Source organism: Schistocerca americana, chromosome 1, assembly GCF_021461395.2.
Source record: "Schistocerca americana isolate TAMUIC-IGC-003095 chromosome 1, iqSchAmer2.1, whole genome shotgun sequence".
Classification (NCBI taxonomy): domain Eukaryota; kingdom Metazoa; phylum Arthropoda; class Insecta; order Orthoptera; family Acrididae; genus Schistocerca; species Schistocerca americana.
In genome coordinates this window covers 16,751,196-16,778,321 of record NC_060119.1, presented here as the reverse complement: position 1 = coordinate 16,778,321, position 27,126 = coordinate 16,751,196, and the positions used below count along the sequence as shown (strand labels likewise).

At 41.7% G+C, this 27,126-nt stretch overlaps 1 protein-coding gene across 1 annotated transcript in view; it reads left to right on the top strand.

The window, feature by feature from the left end:
* The window catches only part of LOC124545636 (ovarian-specific serine/threonine-protein kinase Lok-like), a 204,673-nt gene extending 182,858 nt beyond the window's left edge, over positions 1-21,815 (top strand). Inside the window, exon 8 of the mRNA XM_047124585.1 lies at positions 18,231-21,815. Coding sequence (XP_046980541.1) covers positions 18,231-18,356 — 126 coding nt within the window. The 3' untranslated portion in view covers positions 18,357-21,815. The remainder of the gene's footprint in view (positions 1-18,230) is intronic.
* The last annotated feature ends 5,311 nt before the right edge of the window (positions 21,816-27,126 follow it).

Below are 27,126 nucleotides of genomic sequence, written 5' to 3'. Positions count from 1 at the left end.
CAAACCATAGTCTGCGTTACCTCCTTCGCCTTTATAATCGAATTTGGACCGACAGCACTTTTTCCAGACGATGGCGGGAAGCTATCGTCGTTCCTGTTCCGAAACCTGGAAAGGACAAACATCTCCCCTCTAGCTATTGCCCCATTTCTCTCACGAGTAGCATATGTAAGGTTTTGGACCGTATGGTGAATTGTCGTTTAGCTTGGTGGCTGGAGTCCCGCAGTCTTTTAACACCTGCCCAATGCGGTTTCCGAAGGCATCGTTCTGCAGTTGGCCATCTTGTTGCTCTCTCCACTTATATCATGAACAATTTTCTCCGGAAACGCCAAACAGTAGCAATATTTTTTGATCTGGAGAGAGCATACGATACCTGTTGGAGGACAGGCATCCTCCGCACACTGTTCTCTTGGGGCTTTCGAGGTCGGCTGCCACTTTTTCTTTGCGAATTGATGGCAGAGCGCGAGGGAGTGCTACTCTCTCCCGTACTTTCTCCCAAGAAAACGGGGTACCCCAGGGCTCCGTGCTAAGTGTTGTACTGTTTGCCATTGCCATAAATCCAATTATGGACTGTCTCCTTCCCGATGTCTCGGGCTCCCTCTTTGTGGACGATTTTGCCATCTACTACATCTCTCAACGGACCAGCCTTCTTGAACGACGTCTTAAAGGATGTCTCGATCGCCTCCACTCTTGGAGCATCGAAACCGGCTTCTGCTTTTCTCCCAGTAAGACCGTTTGTGTTAATTTTTGCCATTGTCAGGAGTTTCTTCCACCCTCCTTACATCTAGGACCTGTCAACCTTCCGTTTTCGGACGTCGCTAAATTCTTGGGTCTTATGTTTGACAGAAAACTGTGCTGGTCCTCCCACGTTTCCTGTCTTTCGGCTCGCTGTCTGTGATCCCTCAACACCCTCCGTGTCCTGAATGGTACCTCCTGGGGAGCGGACCGAGTGGTCCTTCTCCGCCTCTATCGTGCCTCAGTGTGCTCGAAATTGGACTATGGAAGCATAGTTTACTCCTCTGCTCGGCCGTCTATTCTTCAGCATCTCGACTCTATCCACCACCGTGGATTATGTTTAGTGTCTGGAGCTTTTTACACGAGCCCTGTGGAAAGCCTTTATGCTGAGACTGCTGAACCTCCACTGTCCAATCGGCAAGCAGTCCTTCTGAGTCGTTAATGCTAGCCATCTGTCTTCCATGCCTGCTAATCCAGCCCATGACATTTTTTTCGATGCCTCCTTGGATGTAGGGTATGCAGGCCGCCCTTCCTCCCTACTACCTCTGGGAGTCCGCTTCTGTCAACTGCTCCATTCTCTTTCCTTCCGCTTTCCTAAATCCTTCTTGACAACTTGGGGTACAGCACCGCCTTGGCTCCGTCCCCGGATCTGCCTGCTCTGTGACCTTTGTCAATTTCCCAAGGATGGTACCCCTTCGCTTGTTTATCGTCGGGCATTTGCTGGTTTATGTGCACAAATGAAGGAAGCCACATTTATTTACACTGATGGCTCGAAAACATTGTTAGGTGTAGGGAGCGCCTATATTGTTGGCGACACCCCAAATCGATTTCAGCTTCCCGACCAGTGTTCGGTTTATACTGCGGAGCTTTACGCTGTTCTCCAGGCTGTCCAATACATCCGCCGCCATCAGCAGATACAGTAAGTTATCTGTTCAGATTCTCTCAGCTCTCTCCTCAGTCTCCAAGCTCTCTACCCTGTCCACCCTCTGGTCCACTGGATTCAGGACTGCCTGCCCTTGCTCCACTTGGGGGGCGTCTCAGTGGCATTCCTCTGGCTCCCAGGACGCGTTGGTATCTGTGGAAATGAGGCGGCCAATATAGCGGCCAAGGCTGCAGTCTCTCTTCTTCGGCCAGCTATTCGATTGATTCCCTTCGCCGATCTACGGAGCGTTTTATGTCGTCGTGTTGTTCTTTTATGGTAAGCACATTGGTCGACACTTCCCAATAATAAATTGCGGGACGTGAAAGCTCTGCCCTGTGCTTGGACCTCTTCCTCCCAAACGCGTCGTCGTGAGGAGGTAATTTTAACTAGACTCCGGATAGGGCAGTGTCTTTTTAGCTATCGACATCTTTTAAGCGGCGATCCTCCCCCACTCTGTCCCCACTGCTCTCAGCTGTGGACGGTAAGACACCTTGTAATTGAGTGCCCCTATTTTTACTCCGTTACGCGCCCGTCTACAGCTGTCGCCTGATATATCGTCCATTTTAGCAGATGACACGCGCTCGGCCGAACGTGTTCTCGAGTTTATTAGTGCCATTGAGATGATGTCAGTCATTTGAAGCTCTTTTTGGGGACAACCAACCCCTTTCTGTAGTGGATTTTTAAGCTTTCCTTCTGCTTTTAGTTTCTCCAATTTTTTGAGTTTCGTTCTCACTGCTGCTGGTTTCCATTTTCGTTTTTTACCGTTTCCTAAGTCACAGAATGGGCGCTAATGACCATAGCAGTTTTGCGCGCCGCCCCCCCCCCCCCCCCCCCCCCCCCCAAAAAAAAAAAAAAAAAAAAAACCCTTGAAGTTGCTGATTTGCTACCTCTGGTGCTAGTGGACGACACCAGAGAAGTTAATATGGTTGTACATTTTATCTGTGAAAGTGGTTTCAGTCCTTCATCTGAAATAGGGGACATTAGCTGCTTGAAGGATTGGATGCGTGCCCTGTCACCTGCTCCGACCCAGAGGGTCCATGGCTGCACTAGCGGTGATCTGACTGAGCTCCTACTCTTCCACCTTTTTAATTCTTATTACTTTACAGCTGTCATTGGTTTACCATCTTGTTGTTGCAGTCTCCTTCCTGAGTAAACTTGTGTACGTAGTTGGTTTTCTTGTGCTGATGGATGGTGTGGAAGCACCAGTTGGACAGAGGGGGTGTGTCCCCTCTCACATAACGTGTCCGAGATGCTTCCAGCAGCTTTCTGGGTGGAGACATTCTCCCGCCCTCACCCTTTCGCCCCTCTCTCGCCTCTTCTTGTTTTTATCTCTTGATTTTCTTGTTTTTCATATACAATTATGTTCATTGTGATTTCTCTTTTGTGCTCTTCCCCTCTGAGGACTATTCCTGGCTGGACGCAAAGAGGCTTGGGGTACCGATGAGCTCGTAGTTAGGTCCCTCAAACTCTGTCAGCCCATCCTTGCTATTAGCAGACATAACGTGTGTGTGTGTGTGTGTGTGTGTGTGTGTGTGTGTGTGTGTACACATCTACATTTACGAAATTTAAACTCTGCCGAAAGCCTGTTCAATTACGTTTCTGAATGTCTGCAGATTGAATGACAGCCCATTATTACTCAAAAGTGAAAACTGGAGGTTAGCTATGTTGGACACAGGTTCCAGAGCGAAGTCAGTGTACTCATCACCGTCAGTTTTCTGCTATTTTAGCAGGTCCTTTGCCTCCCCATTTTCTGTGATCCATTGCTTCCTTCTTAAGGCTGCTGTATGTTGTACCGTCCATCACGTCATCCAGTATCTGAAATCTCTTCCTTCCTCGCTTCCGTTTCCCTTCTACATAACCTTCTAAAACTGTTTTTATCAGTCCGTCATTCTTTCTTAATATATGCTCAATCCAATTTCTCTTTCTTCTTTTTATTACATTTAGTAACTGTCTTTTCTCTCCCACTCTTCTTAGTACCTCTTCATTTTTTACTCTGTCCGTCCAACTTATTCTTTCCATCCTCCTCCACCATGTCCACACCTCAGAAGCCTCCAGCCTTTCTTAGTTTTTTAGTTTTAGTTATGTCGTGTTCTGTAGATTATTTTCCAGAGTATTTTATCAATATGATGTGGAACAAGTCAGATTACAAGATATATACATACATGAATAGTGCTAATATTAATATTAGAATTTTTAGTTCTACACATGCAACTACATTTAGAGGTACACTTTTTTTTGCCAGTTCTGAAACAAAAACTCATCCATCGAATAGAAGGAGTTGTCAAAAAGAAATGATTTCAATCTAGATTTAAAACTTGATCTGCTACCTGTCAGACACTTTATGTTGTTGGGCAAATGATCAAAGATTTTTGTTGCTGAATAATGTACTCCTTCTTGAGCAACTGACAGCTTCAAAAGTCCATGTTTCAGCTCCATACAAAACATTTTACGAGACTTTTCCTCAGTTCTCTGCAGAAAATTCTCCTTTTCTTATAAAATGCTTCTTTTGCCATTGCTATCCTTGTTTTAATTTCTGTGCTGCACTTCCAGTCGGTGGCTATCCTGTTTCGAAGATACTTAAAATTTTGCACCTGTTCTAATATTTACCCATTCAGCATAATTTTTATTTCTTTATTTCCTTCTAGTACCAATACTTTTTTAATTTTCATTCCATAGTTTTTTCCGTTAGTTTCAATGGTGTCCACTAAATCCTACAATTCTTTTTCCCCAGAAACTAGAAGGACAATGTCATCAGCAAACCTCAAGCACCATTCTCTTCTTCCTCCAGTTTAGACTCCTTTGTCATCAAATGAGCATTGGTCAATTATATTTTCCAAGTAGAGGTTGAAAAGGGCAGGTGAAAGTGTCCTTGTCTTACACCTTTTCCTAGTCCAATCCAGTTTGTACTTTCTCCTCTCACTTAAACTGAGGCTTTTTGATCCAGATGTAAAGAGTTTACAAGTCTTCTGGTTTTCCAGTCCACTCTCTTTTCCCTCATTATAGTCGCCAGCTTGCCCCAAGACACATTGTCAAATGCCTTTTCTAGATCGATGAAGCACATATAGGGGACTCTTCCTTTCTCAGTAAACCTTTCTCCCAAGATTCGTAGGAGCCCTATTCCATCTCTGGTGCCCATATTCTGTCTAAAGCCAAACTGCTCCTCGGCAAGATTCTTGTCCATTACTTTTTCAAGTCTCATATTTTCTTATTAATTATTCTTAACATCACTTTGGCTGCATGTGAAATGAGGCTGATTGTCCTGTGCTCACTGCATTTCATGATTCCTTTTTTTTAAATTTAATTTTATTTTTTTCTATTTTTTATTTATGTTGTCGGAAAGTCCTCAGGCTGTTCACTACTGTGATACATTTTATTATACAACCTCAGTATTGCTCTTATTCCATCTTGGTTCAAGTATTTTAATATTTCTCCCAGTATTGTATCTGTACCTACTGCTTTGCCAATTTTCATTGCAGCTATGGCAGACTTTACTTTTTTCATTATGATGGTGGGTCCTTTTCCATCATCACTTACACTGTTTCTGGTTTGCGATCTGTCATATAGCTCTTTTAGATATTCTTCCCATCTCTGGAGGACATCACCGTGATCTTTGTACAGTACCTCTTTGTCTTTACTCAGATTTTCCATAGTAGCCCTTCCTGCTGTGTTTTGATCCCATGTCATAGCCTTTACTCTGTTGAATAGTTGGTCGTATCTTCCCTTTCTGTCCAGTTCTTCAATTGCATCATATTCCTCTTTTAGCCATTTTTTCCTGGCCTGCTCCATTTCTCTTCACAGTTCATTATTTAACCCTTGGTACACCTTTCAAGTATCTTCAGTGTTCTTGTTTTTAAATTTTCTTCTCTCCTCCATCTTGGAAATAATTTTTTGTGTGACTCATGGTTTTTGTCATTTTCCCTTTCACATATCCTATATCTTGGTGTCTTGCTTTAATGATTCCTTGTTTCAGATAATCCAGTACTCGTTGACATTATCAGGTGGTTCTTTGTCTCGTAATGTGTTAAGAAATTCACGTGACAGCATTTCTGTAATTTGTTCCTTGTTGGAACTTCTTTAGATCCCACTTCTTCACCATGGTCACCTTCTTAATTTTTTTAAATTCTCGTTTCTATTTCTGCCACAAGTAAGTTGTGGTCGCTATTAATATCTGCACCTGGTAATGCATGTACATTCTTGATTCCATTCCTGTATCTTTCCTCTACCAGTATAAAATTGATTTGGTTTCTGTATTTATCCAAGGGTAGAGCCTCCTTTTGTGGTTCTTGAACCATATATTTGCCATTTTCAGCTGACTTTCCCTGCAGAAGTCAATTAACCATTCACCTCTATCAATTCTCTTTCCAAGACCATGACTGCCTACTGGGGTTGACCTCCATTTCCAACATTTTCTATTCAGTGTGAGCCATTTGGGGATGAACTCCCAACCTAGTTTCCACGGTGCAGGCTCCTTTCCCCCTCCCCTCCCTTTTCCCCTTGCACCCTGGCCCCCTTCCTGCTAGGTCACCTGCACGGTAGGCAGCCAGTCCGTGTGGTGGGGCTGTTAGGTACCCACTTGGCTGAGCCCCCTGACAACACAGGGATCACACTGCTAGTACCTGGCTGTTAACGCCTCATGTGTGCCAAGGAGTTGATGCTCATCAGTTGGGGCATCATAACTCCCGACAATGGCCACTGTGCCTGACAGCCCACGGGGTGAGCCCCTGGTCAGAGTGGGTGGTACTAGGGCAGACGCCTCGCACGTGAAGCGACAAAAGTGTCAACATCCTGGCCATTCTGCGGCCGTCTCTAAGAGTCAGAAGACGTGACACTCCTTCTGATCCTTCGGCCTTCCCCTCCCTGACCACCTCCTGGGAAGAGGGTCAAGCTCGCTGGCTTGGGTTGAAACCGTTCCCTCGGTACCTGATTTGTACCGGGACAGATGGCGAAAGTTTTGCACCGTGACCAAGCCTTTGTTTTTCGTGGGATGATAGAAGATAAGTATGGCGAAGTGGAATCCTTGAGTAAAATGCGATCCGGTTCTTTGCTTATAAAGACACCTTCTGCTTCCAATCTGAAGCCCTGCGTGCTTGTGACCATTTCAGTGACATCCCAGTCTCCGTTGCACCCTACCAGCCTTTGAACTTGGTTCAGGGCATCATTTTCCACCGGGATTTTCTTCTCCAGACTGACGAGAAGCTCCGTGCAAACCTCGAGTGGTAAGGAGCTTGATATATCCGCTGTGTCCAACAAGGCCCTAAAAACAGTTGAACTGTACAGGTGCCTCTTTCCTGGCCTTTGAGGGGGAGTCCCTCCTAGAGGAGGTCAAGGTGATGCTGTTGTCAGTGTGATGTAAAACCTTACATTCCACCACCGATGAGATGTTTTAAATGCTTACGGTTTGGACACGTCTTCCCACTGTACCCATGATCCCCTCTGCGGTGACTATAGGGGAGTGCTCCCCCACCAGTGTGCGTAAATTGTAATGGGAAGGATCCTCCAGGCTCGCCAGCATGCCCGATGTATGTGAAAGAACGACGGGTTCAAGAGTACACGACCTTAGATCGACTTACCTACACCGCGGCTTGTTGAAAGTGTGACCGGCTACATCCCATGCCTATAACTTCTACTTTTGCTTCAGTTTCGTCCATTCCCTCTCCTACCCCCTCCTCTTCCCAGCCCCGCCCCATTAGCCCACACCTTCCTCCTCACCCTCCCTCTCCCATTCCCCTTCCGCCTCACCCTCCCTCTCCCACTCCCCTTCCGCCTCCCCATCAGTACCCATACCCACCCCTCCAGGTGCTGCTCCCACTCCTCCGCCGGAGAAGCGCTCCCCTTCTTTGGCAGCCGCCAGTGTTGGAGCTTTGGAGCTCCCTCCTGGGACTCCTCTTATGCCCCCCCCCCCCCCCCCCCAATGAAAGGCGATCTGCAGCTCCACACTGGCCATGCGATCTGCGGCTGGTGGGTGCCACCAAGATTGCTAGGTGTAATTCCGAGCCTGACTTCACTGCAGTCTGCCCTTCTCTTCCTTCACTAGGGAAGAAGCAGAAACACAAGAACAAGGGCGAGGCCTCACCAGTACCCCCTGAGGTGCTGCCTTCCCCTCCTTCAGCCAATGAACCAACAGTGTCTGACCCCACCTATATGGACATTACCCTATCCTTATAGGTGACGGATGGTAACTCGGTGGCGTGACCGGCTCCGGTCCATTCACTTCCCATTTGGACTCCAGCTTGAGAGTCCTCCAGTGGAATTGTAATGGACATTTGCATCACTTCCTGGAGTTGCAGCCCCGTCTTTCATCCTACTCTGCTGCTTGTGTTGCTCTCCAGGAGACCCATTTTCTCAATTCTTACTCATCCACCCTTTGTGGGTTCCACACTTTGTCAGAACCAAATTGGCCCCTTGCGGGCTTCTGGTGGTGTTTGCACCTTGGTCCACAGGAACATTGTTAGTAAATAGATTCCCCTCCATACCATTCTGGAAGCAATTGCTGTCAGGGTCCATCTGGCCACTCCAATCACAATCTGTAATCTGTACCTCCCGCCTGACAGGCCGCCCACATGCCTTGCCCTAACCACTCTTTATCAACAACTCCCTTCTCCCTTCCTGCTTCTAGGGGACTTTAAAGTCCACAACCCTCTTTGGGGTAGTCACACGACTACTGCCCTGGCAGGACGGTTGAAGCTGTTCTGGCAGGGCTTGCTTGACCTCTGTCTACTAAACACCGGCACTCCCACACACTTTAGTGTGGTACACGGCACTTTCTCTGCCATTGACCTCTCCATCTGCAGTCCTGGCCTTCTTCCCTCCATTCAATGGAATGTCCACGATGACTTATGTGACAGCGATCATTACCCCATTATTTTGACCTTCCTTCAGTGTATCTCACTCTGTCACCCTCCCAGGTGGGCCTTCTCTAAATGTGTTTGGGGTGCCTTCTCCTCTGCTACTGTCCCCCCCTGTACTACCACATGGCAGTACTGATGAGCCTACACAGACTTTGACTGCCACCATTCTTTCCACAGCTGTTTCAGCCATCTCTTCTTCCTCGGGTTCCCCCGTCGGAAGATGGTCCCTTGGTGGACTCCGAAAATTGCTGCGGCCATAAAAGATCGCTGCCGCGCTCTTCAGCACTTCAGGCGGCACCATTATACTGCTCTGTTCTGGTCTTTAAATGATTCTGTGCCTGGGCCCATTTACGAATCAAATTTCAGAAATGGATTTGCTGGAAATGATATGTTGCTGCCATAGGACTGCACACCCCCTCTTCACAAGTCTGGGCGAAACTCAGGCGAATTTTTATCCATCGTCGTCCCACTGGCATTGGAGGAATTTGTGTGTGTGGTGTTGTCCTTACCCATCCGGACTTTATTGCAGAGCATTTTGCTCAACACTTTGCCCAAGCTTCTGCATCGACTCAGTATCTGCCCATGTTCCTCCTCCTGAAAGAGCACTCAGAACGACTGTCTTTGTTTTTTGTTTCTCACTACTTGGAGCGTTATAATGCCCCATTTAGTGAGTGGGAAATCGCCAGCGCCCTCGCCCTAAGTCCTGACACAGCTCGTGGACCAGATCAGATACATAACCAAATCCTCCAACACTCATCGGTGGCTGGCCACCGTTGTATACTGACCCTTTTCAACCATCTGTGCGGTAAGGGGGTATTTCCTACCCAGTGGTAGGAAAGCATTGTTATTCCGGTGTTGAAGCCTGGGAAGCCACCTCTTCAGTTGGATAGCTCCCGTCCACTTAGCCTTACCAACGCCCTCTGCAAAGTCCTTGAACACTTGGTGAGTCGGTGGCTGTTATGGATCCTTGAATCGCATGAACTTTTGTCATCGACTCAAGGTGGTTTTCACTGTGGCCGCTCTAAGGTGGATAACTTGGTCCACCTGGAGTCTGCTGTCAGGTCGGCTTTTGCCCATCGGCAGCACATCATTGCAGTCTTCTTTGACCTGCATAAAGCTTACGACACCACCTGGTGCCACCACATCCTCACCACCCTTCACAAATGGGGCGTCCGTGGCACTCTGCCCTTTTTTATCTCTAACTTTCTTTCTTGTTACTCTTCCCGGGTCCAAGTTGGTTCCTTCTACAGCACTTCCCATTGGCAAGAAAATGGGGTTCCGAGCTGAGTGTCCCTCTCTTTCTCATAGCCATTAATGGACTGGTGGCGGCTGCTGGGCCAACAGTGTCCCCCTCTTTGTCATCTGATGATTTTTGTATCTATGTCGCTTCCTCCGTCATGGGAGCTGCAGAATGCCACCTACCGAGCACAATCTTGGGCTCTCTCCCACGGTTTTCACTTTTCGGTGGCCAGGTCGTGTGTCACGCATTTCTGCTGTCGCCGTACAGTCCGTCCCCATCCGGACCTGTTCCTCTGTAGCCAATCCCTTGAGGTGGTGGACATCTGTCGCTTCTCGGGTCTGATCTTCGATGCCCTGTTGACATGGCTCCCTCATCTTAGCCAGCTGAAGAGGACGTGCTGGTTACATCTCAGTGTTCTTAGATGTCTTTTTAATACCACCTGTGGTGCAGACCGCTCCATTCTACTGTGATTTTACAAAGCGCTGGTCCAGTGTCGTTTAGACTATGGGAGTCTCGCGTACAGTTCTGCGTCACCTTTGACATTGCGGATACTAAGCCCCTTGCACCATAGTGGGGTACTACTTGTGACTGGTGCCTTCAGACTAGCCTCATGATTAGCCTTCTCGCAGAGGCGGGGATTCCACCGCTGCGATTTTTGTGCCAACAGCAGCTGATATCTTATGCGCTCCGCATTTGCTGCACCCCAAAGCACCCCAATGATGGTCTCCTTTATCCAGACATGGAGATCAACCTCACACAGCGACGACCACCGTGTGGACTTACCATGGCAGCCCGCATTCAGTCGCTCTTTTCTGATCCCCAGCACTTCCCTTTACCGCCTCTTTTCTCTGCTCATACATGTACCCCTCTGTGGTGCATCTCTCGGCCACAGCTCTGTCTCGATCTCTCAATCAATTCAAAGGATTCTGTCGCTCTGGAGGTCCTTCACCACCAATTCTACTGTCTCCTCAGTTCATTCCAGGATTCAGGAGTGATTTATACTGATGGCTCCGTGGTTGCTGGTCACACTGGTTATGCTTACACAGGGTGTGTACGACCCAGGAGATCCGGGAAAAACCTAGGAATTTTTCTATCTGGAAGAAAACTGGGAAAAACCCGCAGAATTTTTTAGAATTCTGGCAATTTTTTGTTGTTTTAGTTATCAGTTAAATTTTTTTAATTTTGACTGGTAAGAACCGATACTCTAACAAAGGATATCAGTTGATCCCGCTACTGCAGAATTAAAACGTGAATGAGAGAAAAAAAAATGACAATGAAACTTAAATTGCAAAGGAAAGGCACCATATAAAATAACACAGTGCACGTACAAGCATCTGTCAACAGCAAAATGTGTCAAAGGCTTTAGCAAGACTATGCAGTGCTTCATAAAAACAAATTGCCTCCAATGAGTGTGACGTCACAACTGTTTACATTCGATTCGTTTAAGCAGTTATGCGCACGCGCAGTTGAGTCATATATGAGTAATACCTTCTCCCGCTTCTGGCTACTGAAATGTGGCTGTTGGCTGTTTAAGCAGCAGTAGCAGCAAGCAGCCACATGGGATACTCAGAAAAATTTTACTGCTGCGCTCGAGCTGCCAGATACACACGTGCGCAGCAGGCCCGGGTCTAGTGGATGGGTGGCAAATTCATATTCTTGTGGGAAAAAAAAAAACCTCGTTTCACAAAGTACGTAGCATCCAGCGCACGTCGGGCTATCGTTTTATTCGTATGGTTTTGGAATTTCTTGAACATAGTCTAAGTTGATTTCTGAATGAATCGTAAGTTGATTTTTGAATACGTGCTTAGTTTACGTGATGTCTTTGCCAGGGGAATCCTCGTCGCATCAAAAAGTTAACTTTCCTGCAGACAAAATGTGACGGTGCTATACGAGCTGAGCGAAATAAAGCCGCTGCTTGTTTATGTGGTTGATTTGGTTTGCAAATGTTCAGCGTTGTTATAATTACTAGCAAAATCCGTAGATTCAGACTACCATAGTGGAAATAAATGACTAACATGAATAACAGGAAAGAAAGATTATGTATTATCTTCACGGTGTATCCGAGAAAGTGAAATTCTGACAGAAATTTTTTCGCCGGATTGCTACACCAGACAGGGCCAGTTGTAGTCCCCGGCTAGCAGCCGCTTAAGTTCCAGTCTGGGAGTAGCATGGAAAACGCATTGTACGAACTCGTAATAACGCCTAACCGGAGAATAATCGCTGGATAACTAAACCAGTGATTGTGACAGGGTAAGTAAAGTTAACCAGATATTTGAGTTTTGACAGTGGTAGGAATAGTTACAGAATTAGTGATGACAAGATTGTTATAATGAGGAAGGAGAAGAAATGGGGACACCACACAAATTATGGAAGAATATGATTCCAAATTTATACAAAAATTTCGTTCTACTACTTTTTGATCTCGCTTGAAAAACTGGTGCATATGAATGAAATGTGAAACTATTTCCTAATATAAAGCTTTTTGATTGTAGTAGGCCAGATAGGTATTTTGAATTGGTACTTTGTGAATGATTGCCAAAACAGTCTTGCTTATTTGGTGTGTGTTAAAACTGCTGCAATATTAGAAAGGCCAATTTTGTTTTATCCAGCACACGGTGACAAATAGATGTAATCAGATCGAGAAACCACACCAGTCTTTTGTACTGTTTGTATTAACAGCTTTTTCAGTTTTAGACGACAACATTTCGATTTTTCATGTAGCAAAACGTTTGACGAACTTTGATGAGATAATAGTTCTTTCACAGAAAGGAAATCACGCCATGTAAAGCTGCAGCAAAATCAGAGAGAGAAATTGCTAGGATCTAAGGATTGAAGAAACGTGTACTGCCTTGTCTGCCTCTATATTTAATTTTATGTTCCACAGAAGAGCAAGTTATTAGCTGTTAGGCAATAAAAAGTCCAGATTTTGTGAAGAGTTCTTGTTGTCCCGGTTACAAATAATCCCATCCAGTATTAATAGCGATTTTTTATTTTTATTTTTAAAAGGGGCAAGATGTCAAACCGGCCGACTAGGAGCTGGAGAGGCACTAAAGGACATTTTAATTTCCACTGTCCTAAAATAGTTTGATGGTATAACAAAATATACACATTCCACAGAGCGAAATACAGCGACGTGCGGTATAAGAGTGTTATTTGAAGAGGTGTGGCACTGCACTTCGGCACACTTAAGAGCAAATAACACGTCTTGCATTTCTTTGAAGATATATGTTTTACGTATCAGACTCATCAGAAAGATGAGCAGTCTGAGTTAGTGTGTTTACATTTTGTGATTTTTCTGTTTCCTTTTCGTTTACTGCTCTCACGTCAAATGAAAACAAGGCGAATTTCTGTGGCTGGGAGCTATCAAGTGGATTAAAATACATTCACGTAATTACGGAAGGCTAAAATATGTTAATAGTTTCAGATTTTATTTTATTTCCACCTTTCTGACAGTCAAGCATTAATCGCCTTGCAGAACAATAAAGTTATTTTTGTCTGCTAAAGAAATTTGACTTTCATTAATCTTTCCCACTGAGGCAGTTAATGTATTTGAAACTAAGTGTTTAATTCCACAGTATTGTCTAGTTTCAGCTGTTCACTGCATTTCAAGTGCACGGTTTGATCTTCTAGCACGTATGGTATTATGCCATAATAAAAAACCAAACATGAATACAGTACTGGTACTCCAAGAAAATTTATGTCCCAAAATCACACTGAAAAGCGTAATATCGGATCAAGGCTTATGTCATTGGGAATCTGGACATACGAATGTGTGTTTTAAGGCGAACTGTGTATTTTAGTATCGTTCACGAAATTCCAAAGCTCTTGGAGTATGCTCTGATGTCTTGTTTCTTTTATGACATAATGTAAGAAAGATCTTTTGATGTTATACACGTAAGGGCATATGGGCTTCCCATGTCACCGTAGCTGCGCAAGCGTGGTGACGCTTCTTATCTGGCAGTCTCTGGCAACTGCTGAAATGAGTCTAACAGGTTGCGGGAAAATATTGCGAATTGTGGTTCAAAAAGCATTATTTTCAAAGTAAATTTCCTTTTACACAAGATGAACTATGAGCGAGAATGAATGATGAATTTCTTAAATCACAGAGCATTTGGTCTCGTTTACAAATCAGCTCTTTGATGATGAGCTATTTAGAAGAATTTCGTGCCCAGAAGATCAGAGATTAATGACGGTATTAAAAATTTTACTGGCGTATTTGTGTGGTGTATCTTAAAGTGGAACATGTGCTAAACAGATCAACTTTATATGTGAAAGCTTAGCTTCTCTTGTAGCTTATTAATCTTAGAGACAAATATTATATGTGAAAGCTTTGCTTTTTCTTGTAGCAACACTATGTATATTAATTTAAACAATTAACTTTTCCTGTTGGTGGAATTAGGATTTATACTTTCGTAATACAAAGATGTGCAGCGTACATGTTGCTGCACATCGAAGATCTTTCCAAAGCGTGTTTTTTTTTCCTCACTGGGTTTTGTTTTCTAAAGTGCCGAGAAATTCTACGCTACTGTGTAAAACCATATCCATTCAAAGGAGTGACAAGTTTTACTGTTCCAACGGAAATTATACTGTCACTTACCACGGAAAAAGTGTATTTTCACCCGGGAGAAAATGTATTTTTAACCAGGAGATCTGGTAAAAACCCAGGAATTTCTTTTCTTTGTCTGCGTATACACCCTGTTACACCTATGAGAGACACACGGAACTTTGTTCCTTGCCAGATGACTGTAGTGTTTCTACTGCAGAATTGGTTGCTATCTTGCATGCACTGGACCATGTCCGCTTCTGCTCAGGACTGTCCTTCATTATCTGTAGTGACTCCTTGAGCAGTTTGCAAGCTATCAGTCAGTGCTTCTCTCGCCACCCGTTGGTCATAGCTATCCAAGACTCCTCCCTTTCTCTCTTTGATCAACGTGGATGCTCAGTGGTTTTCATTTTGACCCTAGGCCATGTTCGGATCCCTTGCAATGAACTTGCCAATTGGCTGGCTAAATTGGCTACTAACAGGCCATCTCTTCCTATTGGCATTCCGGAAATAGACCTTCGCTAAGCATTGTGTTGTCAGGTTTTGGGACTTTGGAATGACACACTCTTCGCTGAACAAACTCATAGCGGTAAAGGATTCTACAACTATGGGGCAGTCCTCATTACGGGCCTCTCGTAAGGCCTCTGTCGTCCTTTGCAAGCTCCACATCGGCCCTACTTGGCTGACTCATGGTTATCTCCTCCGTCGTGAGGACCCTCCTCTCTGTTGTCGCGGATCGATGTTGACTGTGGTTCACCTCTTACTGGATTGTCCCAACTTAACCACCCTGCAACAGACTCTTAGCTTTCCTGACTCGCTACCCCCTGGTGGTAGCTGAGAGTGCCTTGGCGGTTGATCTCGTTTTACGGATTCTTCGTGGTGGGGGATTTTTATCACTTTATTTTACGTTGGGACCTAATAGGTAAGTGTTAATAAGGTTTAGTTGCTTTGGGCATCATTTCTAATCAGTGTGTGGTTGCTCAACAGTGTTAAACAAATGAAGAGAGATTTTTGAAATAATCAATGTCAAGATATTGTGCACTATTTGATAAGTTATTTATTATAACTAGACATGATTTGAGGCAGACACTACTTTCAACTAGCACTTCTAGCTATGGTTAGTCTTAGCACTGGTAAATATTTTGGTAAATCATCACTTGCTGTAACAATGGTTAACACACAATCCTCACTGCAGTCCAATCTGTTGCCGGCATGGCTGGCATGAACATGAATATTCAGCACACTATAAACTGTCTTAACACTTGTCAGTAACATTAGTTATCATGATTCAGTATAGTGTTTTATTGAGAGTCGACCCTTGGTAGTAGGAGGGATATTCAGCCAATATAACACTACGCATTACTCACTGGCTGACAGCTCTGCCCTAATTACTGTTGCATTCGCTATTTATCTCTCATGGCACTTCACAATAGACTCTGCCTGCCATGGACCTATGCGAGCCATCTCTTTGTAAGGGATCATGGACCCCTTACGAAATGTTCTACTGAAACAGCAGCCTCTCCATGTTAATGTTTTCTATTGTGTTTTAGAAACTATATTACAGCAAATATATTATTAATGCTCATCTTTTATATAATAAATGTATTTTGGTTTTGATTATGTGAACAGTTAGGCATTTTTTAACGTAGCATGTTAGTTTTAACAGTGGTAAAAAAGCAAAAAACACTAGTTTTCTATTCCCCGCATGTAAGACTGACAAACAAACCAGCAAATACTGTGTATGCCTAGCAGATATTTTGCCCTATGTTGATAATTTTTGTGGGTGGAGAGGAAAGGGGTGCCAACAGCAAAGGGAGCATGGAGAGGAAACAGTATTCACAGCTTTGGGGAGGGTAAGGAATAAGAAATACTACGGTTAACACAATTTATTGCTGTTCACTTGTCCTGAAGACCACACACTGACAAGTCATTTGCAGCAGTGACAATACTTTCAACAAACGTTTTTGAGATGCCTTGTTCTTTTTTCTTGTAGATTTTTTGTTTTCTTGTAGATTTTCAGCCTCACGTATACACTCAGTTCAGATTTCCACCGTGACATCATCAATTGCTTCCTGTAGTAAATACTGCACATTCTTGTTCTCAATGTGCAATTTCTGGTTGCGATCGTCCCTTTCGTAAGGCCCACACATTTTCTGTGGGATTGTATTTTCAGTAGTAAGAGGGCAGCCTCACAATCTTGTGGTCCATTTCTTCCATAAAGTTGTTCATATTTTCATAAGTTGCTAATCTCACCTGACTTCCTCCAACACTTCTGCTTTTGTGTTGCAGCCTGAAATTGAAATACTTCGCTGTTCTAGCCACTGTGCAAGTTCTTCCTCCTTTGTACTTAAATCAGAAAATTCTCCTTTTTTTCTGGTATGATAATTGGTGTTATCCATAATGATCACACAGTGCTCTTCTAAACTACGTATTAAATCTTTAAAAAAAAAAGTATTTAAATGCATAACTATTCATTTCTTCATTGTAATTACTGGATTGGCACTTCTTTTTAGCCATATTCAGATGATCCTTCTCGACAGATAAGAAGTCGGTTTCCTTTGCAAGTCAGTAATTTCAACCTCCCAGTGCCTTTTGAATCCTGCCAGAAGTGCTTTTTGGCACAATTTTGATTGAGCCAGATCTCATCAAGATATACCGAGCGAGGTGGCGCAGTGGTTAGCACACTGGACTCGCATTCGGGAGGACGACGGTTCAATCCCGTCTCTGGCCATCCTGATTTAGGTTTTCTGTGATTTCCCTAAATCGCTTCAGGCACATGCCGGGATGGTTCCTGTGAAAGGGCACGGCCGATTTCCTTCCCCATCCTTTCCTCACCCGAGCTTGCACTCTGCCTCTAATGACCTCGTTGTCGACGGGACGTTAAACACTAATCTCCTCCTCCTCCTCCTCGTCAAGATATATATTGTGATGATGATTGTCTTTACTGATATGTATTTTTCTCAGAAAAATAGCTGTGGCTGCTACAATATTTGATCTCCCCATCAGAGTGGATCTTCTGTCATTGTGTTTTCTGCACATAAATCCCAAAACTTCAAAAGTTCTTGCATTCAAATGGTGCCCCCTGTGGAAACAGACTTGTCATTTAAACTATTACCTATATTTTGGCTATAGGATACTCATCACAGTCATAAAATTCCAGTACAGTACAATGAAGGCATCCTTCTAGTAACTGCCCAAATCCGTGACATATCTCCTTCCATTAGTATCTTTTCTCATAGATTGAAACTCCATTTCTTGACCACAAGTTTGCATTACCCATAGTTCTGCTAATATTCTCTGTACAGTTCATAGTGAAACATCACTTACCTTTGCTGTTGCAGTCTGAGATGTCAATAGGATGTCACCTCTTATAGCAGTGTCTTTGAGTTTGCAGACACCCTTTGTTGGGCTCTTATGTCAATCGCCTTAACTTGCAAACAAAAATAGCAATGCTATCCAAAGAAAATCACAGCTGGCCTCTCAGACATTTGGTTCCATGCTGTAGTCGATAGCAACAGAGCATGCCAGCAGCAGCAGCACCAGGAACGAAGTGCCGTATTGCCACATAAACCCTGTTAATCATAGGTATTTGTTTGGCAGCCATTGCTTCTTACAATGTTACCTGAATAGCACATGTGGTGGAAATTACACTATGACATTGTGTGAGCATAGAAACTTATACAAATCCAGATTAGATCAAAGGATGGAAGGCAAGAGGTGGGAGAACCCTTCTCAGCTCGCAATTTTGTTCCTGTGTATAGTTTACCTCTATGTTTGAGCCCTTTTTACTTGTATGTTTGAGCCCTTTGGTTCTTATTTGGGTAGCAAAGTTTTTATCCTGTTTTCCTTTGATCCAAGTCCGTACTCAAAGAAAAGCTTGCTAATCAAAACCTAAATTTTTCTAGCTGACTTTGGAGTATACTTAAAATATTTTTTCTGTTCTAGGATGAATTAATGCGAAAGAAAGCAGAGAATCTTATGAGAGAAGGCTTGCATGGCATCTGGCCAGATGAAAATTCTGACCCCGTTACATGTGGACCTCATCTTGCCAAGAGACCAAGGTTAGATTGATGGAATTAATTAACCTACAGTGAGAGGAAAGTACAAACGCTACCTGTACAACAGAAGTCATAAGAGTGATATCGTACTTCGATAGCTACATGTTACCTGCATTAATTTTCATGTGTTAAAACATGTGAATACACAATTAGACATAGAAAAATTGTATGTTAAATCACAAGTGATAAGGATTGTTTGTTTATATTGCAGTTGTTTTTGCATCACTTTTTTGTAAGATTATTAATTTTGAAAATTTTATGTACATACATTGCTATGTCCTTATTGTGACTTTGATATGCTAAATATTTCCTTATAGGAAATTATGTACTGAGCAAAGTATTGTCAGATCTGAGACTAGGACTATAGAAGATAAACAGTGTTTTTTTTTCCTCTCTCTCTCTCTCTCTCTCTCTCTCTCTCTCTCTCTCTCTCTCTCTCTCTCTCTTTTTTTTTTTTTTTTTTTAAAAAAAAAATCACACCTTAACATAGTGTTTGATATACATGTTTTGCATGCTTCACTTTGCTTTTGTCGTCATATATTTAATTTATCCAGTTTTGTTGCACATTTATGCTGTTTTGTATGTTTATAAGACACTTTACTTTGTATCTTCTTGCTACAGTTTGTTGTCGTTCCTGTAAACATTATTGTTATTTTTCTATCTTGATATTTTTATATGTTTCTCCCTCTTCTTTCTATGCCTCTTTGTGAAATGAACCATTTAGAAGATCCTACTTACAAAAGCTATCGTATTTTTCGATATATGTGAAATCCTAGTGACCTGTAAATGAATTTTTTTGGAGAAGAATTTCTTGGTGTTCTTAGGAACTAATTTAATTTCAGAAAAAAAAGAAAGAAAACTTGAAATAGTGGCCTGGATGAACCAGAATGTCAAAATAAACTCTACATATGGACTTTTGTGTGATCTGTTTTGTTCCTGTGGCCTGTCTTGTAATGCACTTGTTTGATGAATTTTTATATTAAAAATATTAGACAACTAGCGTGTTTCAATGGTGTACAGCTGAGATGCTGCATATTTACTGTGTTATTACTAACTACTGTTGTTAGGGAGTTTGCTTCTGTTAATCTTACCCTCTGACATGCACCTCTTTGTTAAATAGTATAAAATATATAAAATACTGCAGTCAATATTGCAGTTGTAGTATATTGAAACAATGCTATTACATGCAACGAATTCAGAAAGCATGTAATTGATTACTTTTTGAGGTGAAACATTCAGAAGCTTCAATAATACTGAGTGGCAGCCATCTAATTATAACCTCAAGATAATTGAATTTTGTGAATAGCTCGAAAGAGAACTGTTAAATTTTAAAAACAATTTAAATGAAAAAATGTATGATAGTAAGGTTGATCTGCAAAACTGTCTTTAATTTGTGATTGTAATACAGTCTTATTTATAACATTTGTCACAAATATTTGATTCTGGTATCAGCAGTTTGTATTCAGGATTACTTAAAATACATTACACACTGTCTTTTGCATTTGCGAGAGTGAGCCTTCATATTGAACACAAAGTATAATTACTTGCTGGCTTACATTATGGGTGTTATTAGATCATTGTCCATTCATTATCATGCTAATAACAAAGCAACAAATGCCTAGTTTCCGTAACCCCAATTGTTTTAGTTCTGCTATGCTGAAAACAAATGCATTACATTTATTCACTACATTAAATTATGAAGCATTTCAACATGCCGCATGTTTGCCATTTAGAATTTATGGCAGTTCAGCAAGTTGCCTCACAACCATCTGAAGAAAAGCACCATCAGTAGAGCAAATGAAGTCCTTTTTTTCCTGCTGGAAGCATCATGGGAATTAGAGGTTACTGGATTAGAAACATAAGAAACAGCCTGCCGTGGCTTCGCATGGGTAGCACCAAGTACTTTTGGCCATATGACTTGTCTGGTATAGCTGTAATAAATTATGTACACAAACCTTCCTCTTGAATCAGTCTACCTGTTTTTGAACACTGTATCGAAATCTCTACAATATTTCCTGAGATTAGCCCTCATATAGACAGTTTAATTTATATTTGTAGATGGCTGTCTCAGTTACAGTCCCCAGTATTGCTGAACATTATGTATATTATGCACATTTACTCAGTTTAGTATGTTTTGCTAGTTGTTTCAAAGAATGACATGTTATCACTATTTTACATATAATTTTGTAAATCCTGGATTTTCCATTGTTTGATTACATATATTTTTGAAGGATATTATGTATATGGTAAATAATACAAGCACTGAGATGAGGAGTGAAGCTAATCAGCGTAGTGCTTTCACATTTAAATTCCAGTGTATTCTGTAAAAAGTGATATGAATGCAGATTTATTACTTAAAATATTTTGCTATAGATGTTTGATATATGTTTGAAATTTAATGTTCAGTGCATTGTCTGTAACACCAGTGACAAAATGAACAAGAATGATTGTCATCATAAAATTCCTTATGTTATTTTGCAAATTGCTTGTAATTTTTATTAGTTACATTGAAGCAAACCAAATGGGTCTGACCATTATTGTCATTTTGTTTGACTAACATGGTTCATTTAATGCTATGGATGTAGAGTCTGTTGTGCTGTGGGTGAAGAGTCTTGTGTAATGTGCCAATCGAGGGAGCCTTTTTTTGTGATAATATGAAATTTCATCAGAATGTGCCATAAATCTCCAGAAGTGTGGTCCACTTTGGTGTGGTTATAATCGAAAGAGTTCTCATTGTTACATAATATGATTCTTGCTAGAACATGAAGTTATTACTATCTATCTGAAAGGTCTATGGAGAGTTGTTCAGCAAGTACAGTTGTTTTGCAGCCACTGTCTTGTAGCTGACTGTTCAAATAAAAATTGAAGGTAGAGTTATGTTTGCAAATTGACTGATTGTTAATAAGATACTTTCTAATTCAATATTAACAGCAGGCCTTAGGTATTTCAGAATCACAGAGAATTTCTATTCATGTTTGGTAATCATCCAATCTTACACTCAAGTGCTGACTTCTGGGGTCTTACTTTATTTGTTACTCTCATTTTCTTTTGACATCCTCCTTGTTTTCATGTCCTTGGTGAGCGACTACCCTGTGAATACATTTTGCCCCCCCTCCCCCTCAGTCTTAGTCTTATCTGTACATATCTACAGGATGTGAATTGATGCTATATTGTGTCTTAAGCATGATGTTTATTTGTCATTGATGTGTATATAAATTTTTTTGTGTAGAGGATGGAAGTAATGATGGACTTAAATTATTTCTTCATTGTGAATGGAATAACATGAATAAGATCTCACTTAATGAATAAGACAGTGTAGCTGGTACATGCAAAACACTGCCTGCTTTTAATTTTCAAATGTTGCTTTGTGTGTAATTAATTGAACTCAAAATCATTGTTACATAGTGCATAAAACCTATGTAACTGTAATAATAGACCTGTATACAAAACAATAAAAGATAGACAGTGCCTACATGCTAGTATAAAACTGTTTTCATTCAAAATTTTATATAACATTGCTAAAGAACAGCGGTCTTATTGTGATAAAATTATTTAAAAGCAGTCTTGCTCGCAGCGGAAGTTAACTTCTGACTGGTTTCGGCCTTTTAATTATAGGCCATTTCGCGTTTTTTAATATCGCATATACGAAAAGAGCCGCGAAATATCTGTTAATAATGCCGTGCTTTGAATTTCTTTATCATCATTACCTTTTAACAAAGCAAAATATATATATTGAGATCTTATTGTTCTGTATCTGGCCTACAATTAAAGGAACGTTTTTTCGTGACTGTAACTCATTCTAAAAATCAACATATCTTCCCTACTTTATAGTTATTGAAAATTGAAATTACTTGGTTATGAACACTGATGTTACAGTTCGTATGATCATTCAACAACAAAATTTTGCAGTGGATTTTGTTCCTCGGTAAAACACCATTCAATACCACGACTAGCACAAGAACATGAGACTCTTATTAAAAAAAATACGTTTTCACTATAAAGTTTGCCAGACCAGAACGGGGCACAGCAAGATTCCTATTAGATTTTGACGGTACATTAACTTATTTGTACTGTGAGTTATATACTATCAGCAGCCCGCGTCAACCTGCAACACATCATAAAATCTGTTGATCTGCACTGCCAGTCTGGAAGCTAAAAGAAATAATATTATTTTACTGTTACTTTACCGCTTCCTTGCGGTATGATAGACTATATTGGAAGCCGTTTGAATACGCCGCGGCAGCGGCTCTTTCGCCACGCAGCTCAGCACCACAGATAATATTTATATAACTGAAAAATGTCTCAACAGGATGGGATAATAGGCAAGCAAGCTTTAACAATTAATAATGCAAGTTTTCATTTACATAACTCTATTAAAACATTTAAATATTTCAATTTTTACACACCTTTATGAATTCACACGTAATGGCGTACATCTCTTAGTCTCGACAAAAGAATGCTACACTAGCGTTCGCTACTACGACACAGGATATCTTACTCGTTCGACTCCCAGATGAAGAAGACAAAGAAATTGCTATTCGTCACGTATTATATACTAGTTACTTATTTTAATCTTTGTTCGACATTTATCGTCTGTGGCGGTTTCATTACTCGCCGACGCAGATATTCACAAAAAGAAATAATAAAAAAAAAAATACATAATTTTATACAATAACACAATATGATACATATAATTTTCTCGTTACTACATAATATGTTGTTTTTGTTTCTTACTAGACGTTACAATGCCCCCTGGCAGCAATTGACTAACGTTAAGAATGTTCGGCAATATGCTGCCACTAACGTCTGTTTGGTTATTGTCTGTTACCTTGGTTGGAACATTCACTTTAAACTTCTTAGTTCTTTTACACTGTAGGTTTAATTACACTTTTTATACTGTTCTTACACTTTGCGAGGTGACCATAAACCTAGTCCCAGGGTCATTACATTTATCTGGCTCCCCCATTCGGGCTACGTGCGATCAGAAAACCTGGGAAAACTGCGCCGGAGCCATAGTCATCTCGCCTGGTTTGTTTTAATACCCAGTTTGATCACAAAAAGTTCAGACTCTATCCAATGTTCACAGATAACAATGGCTATTTATGACAACAGGTTAAACTTTTAGTCTCTTTGTTACCCATATAATATTTGTGTTTTGGATTTAATGAAAGTCACTTATTACACATTTTTACAGTAGTATCATGAATCGTCCTTGCATTTACTCGCGACAATTGGTTTAAAATGTCTAGCATTCATGCAAGTATACTTCATTAACATGACGAAAACATATTATATCTATATATCACTGAACCAATGAATACTTTGGGTCCGTATTGAATAACTCAAGAAAAAAAAAAAACAAATGTTTGGCACGTCATTTCGTGTCCACTAAACCCTATTCATGTTAGTGCATTAAACACATATTTGGTAGTTCATTTGAATGACAACAATGTTGTACGGAGCTGGCGGCGCGAAGCAATTGTTGAGTCGCATCGTCTGGAACGCCGCGTGCCGACGGCCGCTGGGTTCGACGACCTGCTCTCAGTAACAGCGACGTCGTGCTGACGTGGCGCCCAAGCAGCCGTGAACCGCGGCGAACCATTCGCCGATGTCGGTGAGTGGCAGTGGTTTACCGCGACCGGCTGGCTGGCGGCACGGCACTCGTCTCGGCTTCTCCACATGGCTCCCTGTTGTAGCGCATGAAACAAACATTCCACAACGGTGTACTGCCTTTAAGGACACAGATTACTAGCTGTGGAAGAAGATGCAACTTGTTAAAAGCATTTATTGTTCAGTAAGCCGTCGCTTCACTGGTATGCACAGGATGGTTTGGCGTGATAACAGGTTTCTTGTGGCATTGTGACACTGGTATTCAAGGTTCGTCACACGCACATTGTACTACACATTTTCACTCACTCCACGGTTGGTACACTGCCAGAGCGTCTTTCAACCCGTGAAAATGTTTCGTAACACACATACTACATGTCCCCGTTGAGCTAGGTTCGTTTAACTCGACTCCGAACGGATCAATAACTACTGTTTTTATACACTGTCTATTGTTCGTTGAGCACTGCACTAGGACAGTCTGTCACTCAACACTAGACTTATCGACGTATATATTGGTGCAGATACAACAGTCATTTTCTGTCCCTGCTACACACAATATTCCGTCCTTTCCTCCATTGTTTATGCACACAGTTTATTTTTTAATACCTTTTAACTGTTCTTCGCATACTCACTCTCATCTACATGGCGTCTATTTGTTTTTACCTTATCACAACACACTTTTCATATTGTTACTAGGCGTATATAGCCCTTTTGTGAATTTTTTTAATTTTCTTATCAGTGTAGCTTGCCTGGTTATCACCCATCTATCAAACAGATTTTACCATGTGCATGACAGCTTGACTTGGGCATATTGTTCAATAAATACTTCATTTAGTACTAGTATTATTTTTAACGGTCCGTCCCACCGGACTACAGTGTAGTTTCCGCGTAACTTGATTCGCGTACCACGTAATTAATATTCAAGAACGTGTGCCAAGTACACAGGCTTCAATTGAAGCATTAATGCATACAAAGCATAGGTTACAAAGAACGGTTTTGTTTTTTATTGGATTCTGCTCCAGTGTCGTTCTCAGATCACTATTGGCAGTAAACATTACATCACATAATTATTTCGTACTACAAAGTCAATTTTTGGCTAGTATAGACTCTCTCTCAGGGTTCCTTGATTCTAACACAATTACATCTGCTACATATTTATATAAGATTTCATCATTAATTGTACTTACTTACTACAAAATGATGATTCAAGAATTCATTGCTTGAAGAGCATATAGTATTTTAATGACACTAACTGTCTGTAAACCAAGTCTTCCATTTGCATATTATTGCTCAGTTTACTGATTCTACTTCCTCAAAATTGTAACTATACATAAATTCTTTCTTAAAACTAACATACTTATAGTCTAAAACACAATTGAAATCTTCTTACCACTACTATTTACATCAGACATGTCACTGAATAAATAACTTTACATCTTTACGTGGATACAGTCCTTTTATTTTTCCCCGTCTGGGGATGTGCTAACAAATAGCTACATTCGTGTGCCAACATCTTCCGAATCTCTTTAGCCACTACTTCCCTCCTCGACCAAGGGATGGAGTAAGTTGCGCGACAGTATGTTTTGTGGGGCATCACCTCTATGTGATAGTGGTACCCTTTGACTATTCCTGGTCGGTCGGTAAATACCATAGTATATTCCGATAGCAGCTGCGCCAACTGTTGCTTTTGGATATCGCTTAAACCTTCAGATTCCTGCACTTTGGTTTGAAATGTCTCAACATTTGTTTCAAAATTTCGATCCTCTAAATTCGGGTAATAGAGGTCTGCTACATGTGAAAAATCATCGAGGTGTAGTACCCAGGGGTTCCTACATTTGATATTAATTCGATTCCAACATGGCACAAGTACCTCCTTCGATTTCATCATAGACAACTCAATCCTCCTACCTTTATTAACTATGCTTAGTTTCCCCAAGGAGAGGTCGATCACTGCGTCCCTCTCACGGAGAAAATCTACTCCCATAATGCAGGCCACCTTTAGTCCTTTAACAACGAGGAACGAGCTCACTATGGCTTCGCCCTCCTTACAAATCTCTACCTGCACCTGGTATTTAACTAATTGGCTCTGTGCACTTATGGCTCCAGACACCTTACAATTATTAACCGGGAAAGTCGGTATGCTACGTCCTTTTCCGAGTGCTTTAAATAACTCTATACTCATTACACTGACTGAGGCACCTGTTTCGATGATTATATTCACTGCAACATCATTGATTTTCGCTTCTATAATAGCTTGCACGTTTTCGTTATTATCTTTCTTACATTCGTGTGGTTCGTTCAGTAGATCTTTATCCATACTGACACCATCGTTGTATCGCAGCATACGTATCCCAGGTATATTATTATCACTCGTGTTGCTCTCACTCCATCCCTCGGCCATCGATGGAGAGCATATCGAGGCCGATTCTAGTTTGTTGGATTAGTTGCTTGTGAAGTACTTGGAAGGCTATTGTCCGCGACCTCCACTATATGTACACTCTGATTTGTCGGCCGCCACGGCTGCGCAATAGGCGCGTTTTGCGGCGGTGGTCTATTGTTGTCATACCGGTCATTACCCTGTCGCTCTGGGCTTCTTCGCTGATTTTGCTGCCAATTTCGATTACTATCACTATAATTGCTCTGCCACTGACCTCGCGCATTTTTCCAGCGGTTGGTCCCTGACATTCCAGATTCGTACCGGTCGTCAAATCGACGCCTTTTGTTATAAGTTGTTTGTCCATACCCGTTCTGGCCTCTACCATTACTACCATTTTGCGAATGTTCTTGCCGCTTGTTACCACCCCCACCATTTCCATGGTTGTGGTTTTGTGCACTACTATTTCTGTCATGTTCACATCCTGACCCATTATTCCGCGAGTGATCACACGCTGATTTTGCGTCTTCCTGTATCAAGTCTATAGAATCTAGAACAGACAGGAAGTTTTCCATATCGCTTTCTGGTACGTGTATTAATTTCTCTTTGATATGAATGGGTAAATGTGATTTTAGTAGTCTTATTATGTCTCTTGGTGATATAGGCTCGTCCCAGTAGCGTGTTTTGTTTATATATTTTTCAAAATACCGTCTCAAATTCCCCAGACGAGGTGAGTACGGTTCGGGATTATATACTTCTTTTCTTAGCCGCTCTTGTATACAAGGCGACCAATATTTCGATA